The 15,065-nt window shown below is 41.0% G+C and overlaps 1 protein-coding gene across 11 annotated transcripts in view; it reads right to left on the bottom strand.

Annotated features, from left to right (window-relative positions):
- LOC139755543 (uncharacterized) overlaps nt 1-15,065 on the bottom strand; it is a 118,139-nt gene that overhangs the window by 88,594 nt on the left and 14,480 nt on the right. For all 11 annotated transcript variants that reach the window (XM_071674025.1, XM_071674043.1, XM_071673966.1 and 8 more), the window contains 2 exons: nt 13,071-14,883; nt 8,451-8,740 (listed from right to left, as the gene is read on the bottom strand). In XM_071674025.1, the coding sequence (XP_071530126.1) occupies nt 8,451-8,740; nt 13,071-14,883 (2,103 nt within the window). The remainder of the gene's footprint in view (nt 1-8,450; nt 8,741-13,070; nt 14,884-15,065) is intronic.

Here is a 15,065-nt window from a genome sequence, read left to right as displayed (position 1 = left end):
CCATTCAGAATACGGAGGGACTTCCCTCGGCAAAATAAGTTACAGGTATCCGGGAATAAGGAAAAGAAAACGGTGCAACTCTGAGACCTGAACGGAAAGGTGTGGAAACGTCAAAACATCACAAAGTGCAGATAACAAACAAGTGCAGAGCGAATGGCGTCCCGAGTGGTGGGAAAACTGAAGCACTTCAATGACCAACACCCCTCCGACCCCCCTCCCTCCCTCAAGGGCAAGCAACTTGATAAAAGTGCAAACTGGACACACTCCCAGGCCACCCCGCTGGTGGCGACGATGGAGGGTGTTATCACGCATGCACCTCGGGCCGTGACCTAACCGGTTCAGAGAGAGTCCGGCCAGGCTGCTGTACCGGTGCCAGCGTTACATGTCTTGTGTTCTGTAAGCATCGGAGTCCGGTCAAGCCACTGTACCACCAGCGTTACAGGACGTTTGTAATTTGGGCAACTGAGGCCCTAATTAAAGCCATACCATTAACGCTATATATATCCTAGCCTGATCCAGGTAACTATTTTATCAACCTGCTCGTAAGAGTGGATGAACAACCGGGTTGCCTGTGGACCGTCTGCCGCAACCAGGAATCGAACACATACGCTCGACTGTTTGAAACTTAAAACTATCGTAATATCTCGTCTGAATCACTTATATATGATCAAATTTATCATACCTCCAAGCTGAAATGTGTCGTCATTTATATGACATCTTTTTGAATGAAAACTTTTTTTCAAGCTCATTCCTGACTACAACAACTACGAGTTATTGACCCTGTCAAATGGACACGGTGAATAAAAGGATCTTCACGGATGGGTCCGATGAATATCGAAAAAGATCAATACGACTTGTGTTGCCTCGGGAGGGTTCTGTTGGGGTTCAATGCGAGACAATTCCCTGACAATCAAGGTAGCCCTAATATACAGTTACCTCCATGGAAATGTGAAATCGACATAGCATTTATTAAGGCAAACGACGGGAGATGTCGCAAGCGAGGCTACCGATATGCGACCAGAACAATGCGCATTTCTCAAAAATTCTTCATTAGTTTCATATTGTTTCACTCAAAAAGTGTTACGATACTTTTTCTCTGCTGTGTGTACGATTAAAGAAAGCAAGGTTCACCATACGTTAGCTCGTTGGTGAATGTACACACAACCCGGGGATGCCTCTGGCTCCCACCGACACAGGCACAATACAGTAGATCACCCAACGCGACATACTCGAAGTCCATATAAAAAAAATCACCGTTTCCTAAACCTCCCACAAACATACATTCTTATACTTCCACCCACGATCCTCTTCCTGTACGTCGATTCCTCTTCATATATATATAAAATATATAATATAAATTCTTTTCTTTTAAACTATTCGCCATTTCCCGCGTTAGCGAGGTAGCGCTAAGAACAGAGGACTGGGCCTTTTTTGGAATATCCTCACCTGGCCCCCTCTGTTCCTTCTTTTGGAAAATTAAAAAAAAAAAACGAGAGGGGAGGATTTCCAGCCCCCCGCTCCCTCCCCTTTTAGTCGCCTTCTACGACACGCAGGGAATACGTGGGAAGTATTCTTAATCCCCTATCCCCAGGGATAATAAATATAAATATAAATAAATATATATATATATATATATATATATATATATATATTGAAAAATGTGTGGAAGTCGAGAACATTATCTCGGAAAGCAAAAATGGGTATGTTTGAGGGAATAGTGGTTCCAACAATGCTGTATGGTTGCGAGGCGTGGGCTATGGATAGAGATGTGCGCAGGAGGATGGATGTGCTGGAAATGAGATGTTTGAGGACAATGTGTGGTGTGAGGTGGTTTGATCGAGTAAGTAACGTAAGGGTAAGAGAGATGTGTGGAAATAAAAAGAGCGTGGTCGAGAGAGCAGAAGAGGGTGTTTTGAAATGGTTTGGGCACATGGAGAGAATGAGTGAGGAGAGATTGACCAAGAGGATATATGTGTCGGAGGTGGAGGGAACGAGGAGAAGAGGGAGACCAAATTGGAGGTGGAAAGATGGAGTGAAAAAGATTTTGTGTGATCGGGGCCTGAACATGCAGGAGGGTGAAAGGAGGGCAAGAAATAGAGTGAATTGGAGTCATGTGGTATACAGGGGTTGACGTGCTGTCAGTGGATTGAAGCAAGGCATGTGAAGCGTCTGGGGTAAACCATGGAAAGCTGTGTAGGTATGTATATTTGCGTGTCTGGACGTGTGTATGTACATGTGTATGGGGGGGGGGGGGTTGGGCCATTTCTTTCGTCTGTTTCCTTGCGCTACCTCGCAAACGCGGGAGACAGCGACAAAGTATAAAAAAAAAAAAAAAAAAAAAAAAAAAAAAATATATATATATATATATATATATATATATATTCATTTCACTGTAATTCTTTGCATATGCTGCCCCTGCCTAATCACTTATCTTTCAGTTACCAGCAACTCCCACCGATATCTTAAAAATCATCACTTATCTTATCTGGAAAGTGTACATTCAATCTCTCCTTTCTGGACCTAACCCATCCTTCAACCCGTCGCTGCTCACCTGTGTTCCACCTGCATAAGACTGGACACTACTTCCCGCCAACTTCTTCCTCTCTTCAGCACTCTCAAGTGTTTCCTTATGTTTACGACTTACCATCTACAGAGATGTGCACATCTCTCACATATAGTAGTTCGCCTTCCCACCAGAACTAGCTTTGGGAAACTGCTACTTATGTTTTAAGTGTGACACGAATACCTTCGAAACATAATTAGTGGAATCATAAATTCATCAAACGATATCAAATAAGGGGGATATCTAAGTACATTATATACTTACAAAGAACAAATCAACAGAACCCATGAACACCTCGCCTAACCTCCCAAGCGACCAAGCTGACGAAATACACCACCACGCTCGGGGAAAATGCACAGCCAACGTGACGTCGGATGTCAGCAAACAGATAATATACATGACAGCTAGAGACTGAGTGTGTACCAATGTGGCCTTTGTTGTCTTTTCCTAGCGCTACCTCGCGCGCGTGCTGGGGGAGGGGGTTGTCATTTTATGTGAGGCGGGGTGGCGACGTGAATGAATGAATAAAGGCAGCAAGTATGAATTATGTACAGGTGTGTATATGTATATGTCTGTGTATGTACATATACGTTGAAATGTATAGGTATGTATATGCGAGTGTGAGGACGTGCATGTATATACAGTTGTATGTGGGTTGGTTGGGCCATTCTTTCGTTTATTTCCTTGTGCTACCTCTCTAACGCGGGAGACACAGACAAAGTACAATAAATAAATAAATAATATATAATATATATACATATATATATATATATATATATATATATATATATATATATATATATATATATATATATATATTGCATAAACTTTTCGCCTGCAGTGATGAACTCACCCCTGGCCGTCCTGCCTGCGGGGGTTAGCGGCGGTCTGCTTGAAGCGTGGGAGGCAAGAGACAGGTGGGAGGCGACCGAGTCTGTACGTGGCCTCCTGGGCAGAGACCTGTAACTCATGACGGTGGACCTCGATACCCGGGAGTGGTCAGAATCATAGCCCGTCTCCTCCCCGACAGGTTCCCGGCGTCGGGGCTCGTGGTAACGGTCTCTCCCCAGGTCTCTGTCTCGCACACGTTCTCGTTCATGGTCACCACTTCGGGCATGTCCTCGCTCTTGGTCTCTGCGTCCCATAGATTCCCCTTGGTCTCTGTCACGACCACGGTCACGCTCATGGTTTCTATCTCGCACGCGATCCGTCTCGCTGTCTCGCACGCGCTCGTGGTCTCTCTCCGTCTCTCTCCCTGAACCGAAGTCTCTGTGTTGTAGCGGGTCATGAGGCGTGTGTGGCGACCTGCCTGCCGCCTCGCCTCCCTCCCGCTCCCTCACACCATCGTCCAGCTCGTGTGCTTTACTCGCGTGCGTCTCTCGATCTCGGCCGTCCTCTCCACTTCGGTCAGCGTCCTCGTCGTAATACCTTTCAGGATGTCGCCGAGGATCTCTCCCGTGGTCTGCTCCTCTAGGTTTCCGCTGCCTCCCGTTCCCGAGATGATCACCTCTGGGATCTCGTCGGTCGTCCCTGGGATCTCTCGGGTCGTCCCTGGGATCCCTGGGATCTCGGCGGCTCGACCTCGGCTCCCGTCGATCGTCCGGATCCCTAAGGAACATCTGGTCGGGTCTACCTCGCGGATCGCCATAATAACTCCAGCGGTTTCGGTGGCTGGGGCGCTGTTGATCGGGAGCGTAGTGACCGCGGGGGTCCCTCCTTGCCTGAGGTTGCTGTTGGCTAGGGTCATGAGGTCGGTATGAGGAAGATGAGATTCTACCTGGAGGGGCATCTCTGCCCCTCAACGCGTCTCCACTTTTGTCGTAGGGCGCCTGGTGAGACTTGGGGATTCTGTCGGCAGGATAGGAGTTCCATGATTCTGAGCTATCGTAACGCTCCTGTTTCTTATGGCTGCCGTTGGCGGCCTGCTGACTTTCAGGTCTACTGGATGGTGGGTGGTGCTGTGTCATGGTGGTGTCTCCTGTCAGCTGGACGGGTTGCGTCATCGGGGTCGGCTGGAGATGCTGAAGGGCCCGAGGTACTTCTCCGTTTTCTGACAGCTGGACCATATTGTCACTCCAAATAAAATTATCCCTTTATCAAACCGATAATAAACTCACTGTTAAACCTACTTTTCTACTAGAAATACAATCAAGTGATTTCCATATTTCATATCATTTACAAAATCATATGCTTTAAAAAAAGTTGCCCGTAATATATATTTTCTTTATGATTAGAAATAAAAGCATTTGTAATATATAAATCCGAAAGAATGAAATGTAGTTATGGTGCACAGCAATACACCTCCACTCACTACCACGACGGATTCAACACTGACAGGACACGTGGCATTGACGTCAGAGTCAGCTGAACAACAAACCCTGCGCATGCGTTCCAGCCTGCGCGGTTTTTAATTCACCTATTAATACAATATCCAGAAAAATCATTCATTACGTTTATTTTAACCTTAAGATCTATCATAATAAGGTAACTAGCTAACACGTCACCCGATTCTCAACTTTAACACTGCGCTCGCTAGAATACACGCAAAAGTACCCGCTTCCATCAATTCTCTTATTTCCAGCTACTCAATAACTAATATACGGTGAAACTTCCCCCTACATCAATCTTAAGGAAAAACACTTAAAAATACAAGAACAAAAAAAAATCAATTATGACATTCAACAACCTTATTGTGCGAGCATACGAGCAGCTTTAAGTACAAAAACAAGTTAAGAGATCTGGACAGCATATAGCGATACATGGCATCCAGTCCTATGCAGACAGAAACGTCAACCACTCAGATAATGGCCCGGCGGCGGTAAAAGAGGAAAACTGCTGCATGTGTTCGGTGAATGATCTTATGTTGCTGCAGTTTGCAACATTTCTGGAGCAAAATCCTCAAATGTATCCCTTCAAACCTGGATCTGACAATAGCTTGTTATGCTGTTACATAATAACATAGGGATCTTTGACCCTAGCAACTCAGTGTCCATAAAAGGAAGCTCATTGCCCCCTTTGCGAGGAAGGCACTTCCCACTTCTAATTCTACAAAATGCTTCCATGTTATATATACAGAACTACTATGTACAGATGTATTTCAATTTCTTTCCCAAAAACTATCGCAGAAATACCTTATTTCAATCGCTTTTGCTGAATGCGTTAGCTGGCTGTTTTGTGCGTTCGCAAAACAAATTCGCTTAGAAAAATTTCATACAACTTTAATATGGAAATCTGCAATGCACAACATCACGTGCTATAATACACAGGAGGGTATCCGGAATCATGATTCGAAATATCCAGGGTCAGGATCAGGAGAGCAAAGATACATGAGATCTCACGACGAGCGTTAAGTTTGGTTACTTAGTAAGTTAAAGTACTTGTTTAAGTCCACTTCTTAAGTTTGTTCACTATGTTTAGGTCTCACTCTAAGTTCTATAAGTTACGTGACTATGTTAGGTCTTGGTGTAAGTCATATGTTCTGTCCAAGGTCTTACCATACAAACTTGGCCTAAGGTCCTAACCTAGCCGACTTTGGAACCTAACTTTGACCTGACCTCAGGACCTAATCTAAGAAACTAACCTGATGATGTAACTTAAGACCTTACCTAACCTAATCTGGTTCTAAAGAATGAATCTATTGTTGACCCTTAATGATCATATCTAACCTTAGTCGCTTGATTACCACATATACCCTAAGTCTTACCTTAAAGCCAAATACTTATTGTACACTTACACGTGGTTCAAATCCAAGACTTACCCTAATTGCGTAACCTGGGATTTAAACTAAAGCCATAACCAAGAAACTTCACCTAGGTTGAACTCCCTAATGACCTTACTTAATCTTTTCTGACCTACTATGTAACCTAAGACCTAATCCATGTCCATACTTAGCTGTACCTTGTCTGAGACCTAAAGTGGGTTGAAGTTTAGCAACTATCTTGGGAATTAACCCATGGATCTTACTAAGCATCTACCCTAGGTAACCAGAGGACCCAAGTATCCTATCCTGGCATAACCAGAAGAACCAACCTAACCTAAATCCTGTATTGGACTAACCTACTCTTGGACCTATAGGAACTAGGTTTAAGCTTAGGAACTAATCCTTAATATATCTCAAAGATCATATGTAGGACCCTGACCTAGTATACAATAACCTAAGAAAAGAGCATTGGATGCAACTAAGTATTTCACTTCAAAACTTACATTAGAACCTACCGTAAAGCCTAATCTAGGATCTAACCTACAGACAAAAAAGGACCTAATCTACAAACTTGCCTACTGACCCAACCTAAGACGTTACTTGGAGCTTTACCTGAGCACCTAACTTGGAAGCCTGACGTAACCTAGAACTTAACTTCCCCACACATCAAGATCTCTGCTCTAATGATTCCAGTCTAAAGAAATATGGTATCCATTCTGTACACCCTCCCTAATATCGTAGCCCCTGACATTACATATTATTGATTAAATTTGGTATTACCATTCAGTTGCACAACAGCCTGTGGCAGCATAAAGCACATCAACTTGACATGTACAGTGAACACATGAAACAACCAGGGAATGCTAAGAGCAAACATGCTAACAATATAATAAAACAATTCACATCCATGACGGTTTTTATGTACAAGCAGTAAAGCACATATATATGACACTTTAATGGGCATAAAAGTGATGAACTAGGTACAACTAAGAAAGAATTCAGGTCACTGTACCCCTGCCTTTATACGATATTTGACATTATGGTAGGTATTACATCACTTTTGCATGCATATCTGGCAGAGGCATTTGTTCTAACACACACACATATACAGGAAGGTGAAACGTGTGCAAGGAATAGAGTGAATTGGAACGATGTGGTATACTAGGGTTGACGTGCTGGCAATGGATTGAACCAGGGCATGTGATGCGTCTGCAGTAAACAATGGAAAGTTTTGTGGGGCCTGGGGGTGGGAAGGGAGCTGTGGTTTCGGTGCATTACACATGACAGACAGAGACTGAGTGTGAACAAATGTGTGTGTATGTGTGTGTGGATGTGTCTTTCTTCATGTGTTTCCTGGCACTACCTCACTAAAGCAGGAAACAGCAATCAAGCATGAAAATATATATATATAGAGAGAGAGAGATAGAATTACCAGAAAATATTGTACTCACTTTCAAGTTGATTCACAATCTTTTCAGATGAAAAATACACTACAACACAGACTTCCATTATTAATAAATGATAGCTTTAAATGATATGAAATATGTACATAATGCTAACTCAAATCATGGTAACAAGTGACTGTTTACGCAAAACTATATTCCTTCCCTATATAAATATATGTATGTCCCATAATACATTTTCCTCTATGTAATTAATTCCTGACTGATTTACTAATTTCTTGTCAAATGAAATATAATAAAAACCTTACAATATAATGATATTCAAAAGTAAGTTACTGTCACCAATTGGACTTCTGAATGTGAAAGGCACTGTTGAGGCCCAGATGATGTGCATCTTCTGATGAAATAATTCTCATTTTTTCTCACAGTAGATAACAGAAATCCAGACAATGTGAAATGCAAGTCAACAGGCCACAGCTTAAAGTCTGATAAAACAAGGAAGCAATTCAGCTGTTTAGTCTCAGACCAAGCAGCAGGATAGAAAAGCCTCCAAACACATTTTGATGATTAATATGAAGATTAATATGGTAAATTAAGATTTTTCATTCAAACTTATTTTCCAAAACAAGTGTACTTATTACAAGTTTACATTACACCTAGAAAAAATCTAAGTACTCCTATATTAGGTTATTCTAGATCTAAGCAATCTGAACCCATATGGAGATTCTGGTGCATGTTCTACTTAATAAGGTAGTAAAAATAATTCACTTAGCACTGTACTCACCTCTCTGGTTATAGTAACGAGGATCTCTCCTATCACGGGGATCTCTACTATCCCAGGCACCTCTATGGAAAAAGTCTCTGTCCCTTGAATCTCTGGAGTATGTAACATCCCTCTCTCTATGATCCCTAGAATATGGAACATCCCTGTCCCTAGGATCTGAGTCCCTTGAGTGGGAGTCCCGATGATCATGCCGGTCATAGTAGTCACGACGAGATCGGTGCGAGTGGATAGAGCGGTCACCATCATTATCCAGGTTATTAATACTACTTGACCGTGATACTGGCTGGGATCTGAAGCCAAAAAGACACCATATCAAAAAACTATTACAAAAAGTCAAAATGCTCTCCAAATCACATAACTCAAAACCAACCTTTCCAGCACTAAATGATGTTAGTAATTTATGAATAAGAGGTTAGTAATTTTTCAAAAAACAGCAAAAATGTGATTGATTTAACTCATATTTCCATCCTTAAGGACAAGGCAGTTAATAATCCAAATTTTCAAAATACCCTGGTTCCTGGCTACTGAACTCCATTTCCTAATCTACATTTTCAATATCAATTCAAGTATATATGAAGCTAAGATCTAGTAATGAGATTGAATATGAAGCCAAGATCTAGTAATGAAGCTGAATATGAAGCTAAGATCAGTGATTAGGTTGAATAAGTCCCTCACATCCAAGTGAATTTAATGACATGCTGGTATTAAAATTTTTCTGTACATACTACAGAAACTTGTGTCTCCATGATTCCCTATCATCATAAGAATCCAAATTTTGCTAGTGTATCTCCTTATAATGAAATCCCCTATTATCAATACTTTATCTTTGCTAGTCTATCTCCTTATAAATGAAATCCCATTATCAATACTTTATCTTTGCTTGTCTATCTCTTTATAAATGAAATCCCCTATTATCAATATTTACCGTCACTTATAAGTGCATGCTTTATGCCTTCATGTACCATCCTGATTGTTCCTGCATTGTCATAATATGTTTGGAGGATTATGTATCATCAGCACAAGTATGCAATTCCTTCCTACAGTTACCCTTTCCATTATGTGCTGTCTGAGAGGGCCATCTAATAATGTTTCCTGAAACCTAAGGTTATCTTCTATTAGAAAAGCCAATCCTCCTCCTCCTTTGTCTTCTCTTTCCATTCTTACTATCAAGTACCCCTCATGAAAGACAAAGTGAGATCTTATCTCTTTAGTAAGCTCTGTTTCCACATATCCAACAATATCAGGTACTTTTCCCTTACATAATTCTGAAATTCCAGCTTTTACCATGTACTATTAATCCATCAGCATTGCCATACCTAATATTCCTGACCTCTCAGCAACAGTGGCACAGGCTGTCCATCCTCTTGCCTCGTTTGGCATCTCTCATTTTTTTCTTTCTGGCTGTATTCTTTGCTTTTCTTTCCTCTCTCTTCCCTTGGTTTATCACGTTTGATGAATACTCTACTAAATGACACCCCGCTTTTAAATTTCTTAGCCTGACTTAATATCTCCAAGTTAGATGACTCCCATTCAAACTTAGCTATATTTGGTCATCTCTTTATGTTAATTATAACCACTAATTTGTATACTGTATGCAGAACAAGTTTTACATTTATGGGGCATATCTCTAAGATATACCATCATATAACTTCTTAAATCAATGCATTCTTTTCCATTCATTCACTAACCTCTTACTATAAAAGTATTTTACATCTGTTTTAACAAGTTTCTTCCTTAACATCATGTTATGTCCTGTGTATGCTCTATCCCTACATCCCTCTAAGAGCTGCTCACTGTCCACATTATAGATCAGTTTACGAAACTTACAGTTTATGTGATCTGGTCACTTCTCACTCTTCTCTCTTCCAAAGTGGGCAAATTTAAAGTCTTTAGCCTTTCACACTAACTTAGCTTCCTTAGTTTTAGTACCCTCTTTGTTACCCTCATCTGGACATTCTCTATTAGCTCTATGTGCATCTAAAGGTGCTGTGACTAAACCTAAGAATCATATTCAAGTTTCGGCCTTATGTAAGACATAAGCAGCTTGTTAAATATTTCCTTATCCACATACTTGAAAGCTATTCTAATATTTGCTATGAAACAGTGTGTCTCCTCTATTAGTCTCCCTCTGTGGGAATCTTGGTGATAGGTTGGAGACAGTGTTGACTCCCAAGCCCATATCACAAACAGAATCCTGAGGCATATTTCCTGCTAGACGATGATTATACAGAAACCTTCTTTCACTGCACCCCATCCTCATTACTTTACACTGGCTTGGGTTGAATTTCATGAACGATGTATCAGACCAACTTTGGAGTTTGTTTACAAACCCTTGTAAACTGATGCAATCTTCTCACTTTCCACTTCCCTCATGATCTTTGCATAATCTGTAAATGTATTCAGGTGGGAGTCCATACCTTTAGGCAAGATATTTACATAGATCAAGAAGGGCAATCATCCCAAAACTGAGCCCTGTGACACAGCTAGTTGCTGTGACCCATTTGGAGAAGGCTCCTCCACCATGCATCCTCTGTTCCCTTTTGCTGAGATAATCTTTTATCCATTAAAGGGGTTTCCCTTTATTCTTGCCTGGTGGTCAAGCTTCTTATTCATCTTCTCATGTAGTACAATGTTGAATGCCTTCTGGCAGCAAATACAAGCAATCCACCCAGCCTTCCCTTTCATCTAAGATTGAGCACACTCTCTCATATACATGCTTTCCTTTCCCAAAACTATGTTTTCTCTCACTTACGTAATTTCTCCCCTATAGAAAAGCCATCCAATTGCTTTCAAATTTCCATACAGCTCCACAATTCAAGCTGCAGAAATGAATAATTTCATGAGTACCTATGATCTTAGCTGGTGGGGTAATTTAAAAATATGCTGAATTGCATAGATATGAAATGTTAGAAACAGGAATAGGTATGACATGAGGTTTCACAAATCAGAAAGAAATGCATTTACATGGATTACTTGTGTGGTTATGAGAAGCATGATGAGAGGCTGGTATGGACAAGAAATTATAGTGAGGTAAAAGGAAAGAGAATAAGATGAAAACAGCGTGCATTCTAGGAGGATGTAGTGAGGGAATACACCAAGATGAAGACCAGAAAAGTAGGTGCACATCTGTACAGTCCAACTGTTTCTTTCCTTGTCAGATGTGGTGTGTGAAAGGTAGGTAACACATATATCCACTCCTTTACAATGTATGAAAACAGTATACAATATTTTGCATGAAAAACACAATAATTGAGACAACAAAAACTTTTTAAAATGCTCACAGCAATAGAAAGCAATCACTCTGGCAGATGATCATTTGTAAGGAGTAGCATCCACCAAGCTAGGCAGTCTGATGCATGTGGCAAAACAGCAATCATACAATATGCCTTCTTACATTACCATATTAAGTGGAAAGTGCCGTATGAGTCTTGTGCTTTTTGCAAGAAGCTTAGCAGTGGCTTGGGGGTAATGTTAGATATTTTGAAGTACTCTGCTGCCAATGTTGTCTATTAAAAAAATCAGAATCAATGTAATATCCCAGTAATTGTTATAGTTATTCAACAAAAAGCTAAGCATTCAGCTGTCCCTGAAAAATTTTTCCAAATATCTATCCTGAAATGATGAGCCAGGCAATTATTCATCTGAATTATTCCTCCACACCACTTACTGCTTCAACAAGCAAGATCCTGATCCATTTTGGATAAGTGGTATTCTTATTATATTACATGTAAATAGAATGCCTTGCTTCACAGATCACACTGAGCAAGAACAGAAAAAAGTGAACTACAATGCAATAATGTCTGCTTTATTTTTTCATTAAAGTACTTGATTAATAATGTAACAATGATGTATCTTTCGGCTTCTGCCATTTCATTTATCTTTTTGTGAGAAAATTATGATGAGATATTCCAAATATCGCATTATATTCATATCACTAATGTTCTGTATGAAAAAACTGGTTCCATATTACAATTTTTTTGCATGCAATGTGCTTTCTGGGAATGCACTTCCAATGTGAACCATGGGATATCTTTACTGTGAAGCTGGATCATTAGTAGATTTCTAGAGTGCTAGCTTCTGAGGAACAGGATTCACCAATACACAAGTCAATTTATGACATGAAAGATGCATTCAAGTCACCTCAAGTTTGGACTTGTAGGTTCCTAATGGTTGGTAAATAAGATGCTGTTCATTCTATGTTAGTTACTACCTTTCTTTTCAAGTAATGTACGTTGCTTTCTATACAATAGGTTTTAAGGTAAATCTATCCATAGTTTGTGATGAGACCAAAAAAACAAACTCATAAGTATTGTAAAAAAAAAAAAATCATACTGCATATCATGCAACTGTGATTAAATGCATGAGGTAGCAGAACTAAGAGAGCTTTCAACTGGAAGGGTGATGCTGAGAGTGCTTTCAATAGTAATGCTATGGAAACAGACATAAATACTAACATGTTATCTAATATGCAAAGTTAGTACCTATTTTGACTTCTTACATGCAATAATTTGCAAGAAACACAAAGCAATATACAGAATATATAAGCCAAAGACATATTGCTTATGTTACAAGCAATTCAACAATCAAAAAGACCGAAAAATGCAAGTAGAAGACACCAACCTGTCTCCTCTCCCATAGTAAGGATCTTCATCATAGCTCCTGTAATAATCTCGGCGTTTATCTCTTGAATGAGATCTGGCTTTATCTTCTTTGATGGGTCTTTCACTGTAACGGTCCAATTCATCTCTATATGCTCGTTCACGTCTATCTCGAGATTCATAATATCGTCGATCACTATCTTCTTCATCATCAGATTCCTTTCTCCATCTCCTTCTATCATCATCATGCTTCCTATCATAATCACGATCATATGAGCGCCTGCTATGTGGAGAATCATCTCTGTAATAGTCTCGACTGTGCTCACGACTCCTGTCACGATAACGATCACTACTTCGACTGTCTCTGTCTCTTGAGTGGTCCCTTTCCCATCGTGCACTCCTTTCATTTCTGTGATCATTAGCCAAATCAGAACGGCTCCCTGAATTTGTTGAGCTGAAGTTACGTGATGTGGGTTCTTCAGAACCAATGGTTTCACTGCGAACTGGTGGGACTACAGAAGCCCCCTGACTGGATAAGTCACTTGTATAGGGGCCATCAGGAGGAGATCTTACTTCGGAAGGTTCTTGCTTTATTCGTAATGGTAACACTGGCTGTGGGTTATCATTCCCAGTAACTACCCTTTCTGATGGCATAGATGGAACCACAGCTGGGGCCTGATAAGTAGATACAGTGGCAGATTCACCTTTGCTAGATTCCCCAGGAACCATACGACTGAAGTTTGGAGTTTCAGTCTTGTTCTGTGATCCATCACCTCTCGGTTCAACTGCAGTTCTGGAAGGCCTTGACAAATCTAGAACAGCTTGGGAAGAAGGAGAAGTGGACATGTTGTAAAGAGACTGGATTTTTGGTTTCACTAATGCAGCCTGTAAATTAGCACTGTGAGCAACTGGAGGCTCTGGATGAACATTATTAGCTTGATGGAGATTCATAGGTAGTTCCATCTCGGTCCTTTCCTCCTTTATCATGCCAGGTACCACCAAGGGAATAGCATTTGAAGGTAAATGGGTCTGAACTGGAGTTTTTGTGTCAATAGAAGGGGCAGCAACAGCTAATTTAACAGTTCCTGACACATTTTCAGAGGTAGACCAAAGAGGCACTCCGGTTTTCTCAGGAGCAGTAGGCTGCTCATTATTATCAGGAAGAGTTTCAAGGTTGGCACTAACATCTGGATAGGCTAGATGAGGTACAGAAGTACTATCATTACTGGCAGGCTGAGGTGGAGAAAAAGTCTGGGATTGATAAGTAGGTGCAGAGGTAGGCCCTGGAGAGGAACGTTTGGCAACTGGTGGTTGGAAAGGACTACCTTTTCTTGCCTTTAAACTTGGCACTACACCAAGAGGTCCAGATACTGGAGGTGGACCTACAGGTTGGTTAGCAAGAGGGGTTACTGGATCTGTACCAGCATCAACTGAAGAGGTAGATTTGACTGTGACTGAAGACAAATTCTGAGGCACTGTATCAACACAACCCTCCTGATGATTGACTTGGTTGGTGGCTGACTTCACACTCATTCTGACCTCCTGATCTAAAGGAATTTCCTGGTTCTGACTTGAAAATGAATGTGAAGAGTGTGCCGACTGAGCTGATCGCACAGAATGAACAGAATGTACTGACTGGGCAGACTGGTTGGATGCTGGCCTATCTGGTAAGGTATGTGAAGATGGAGGACGGAGAGGCTGAGAAGGAGGCCGAATTGGCTGAGAGCTACCAGACTGTGAAGATGAAGGACGTTCAGCTGTATCATGACCAACATTCAAGGCAAATGGCTTCTGAACCTCTTCCAGTAACTGAGTGCTTCCATCCTCTGCAACATCTGAAAAAGTGAAAATGATTTTCATGAGCAGGACTATCAAATTCATTGAAAATTTGCAAAATGAAATTTCACAACATACAATCCAAAGATTCTGGGAGCCTTGAAGAATGTGTGGAAGTCGAGAACATTATCTCGGAAAGCAAAAATGGGTATGTTTGAAGGAATAGTGGTTCCAACAATGT

Source organism: Panulirus ornatus, chromosome 2 (genome assembly GCF_036320965.1).
Source record: "Panulirus ornatus isolate Po-2019 chromosome 2, ASM3632096v1, whole genome shotgun sequence".
Classification (NCBI taxonomy): Eukaryota; Metazoa; Arthropoda; class Malacostraca; order Decapoda; family Palinuridae; genus Panulirus; species Panulirus ornatus.
Note: the sequence above shows the minus strand (reverse complement) of the source record. Positions and strands in the feature narration are given on the sequence as shown.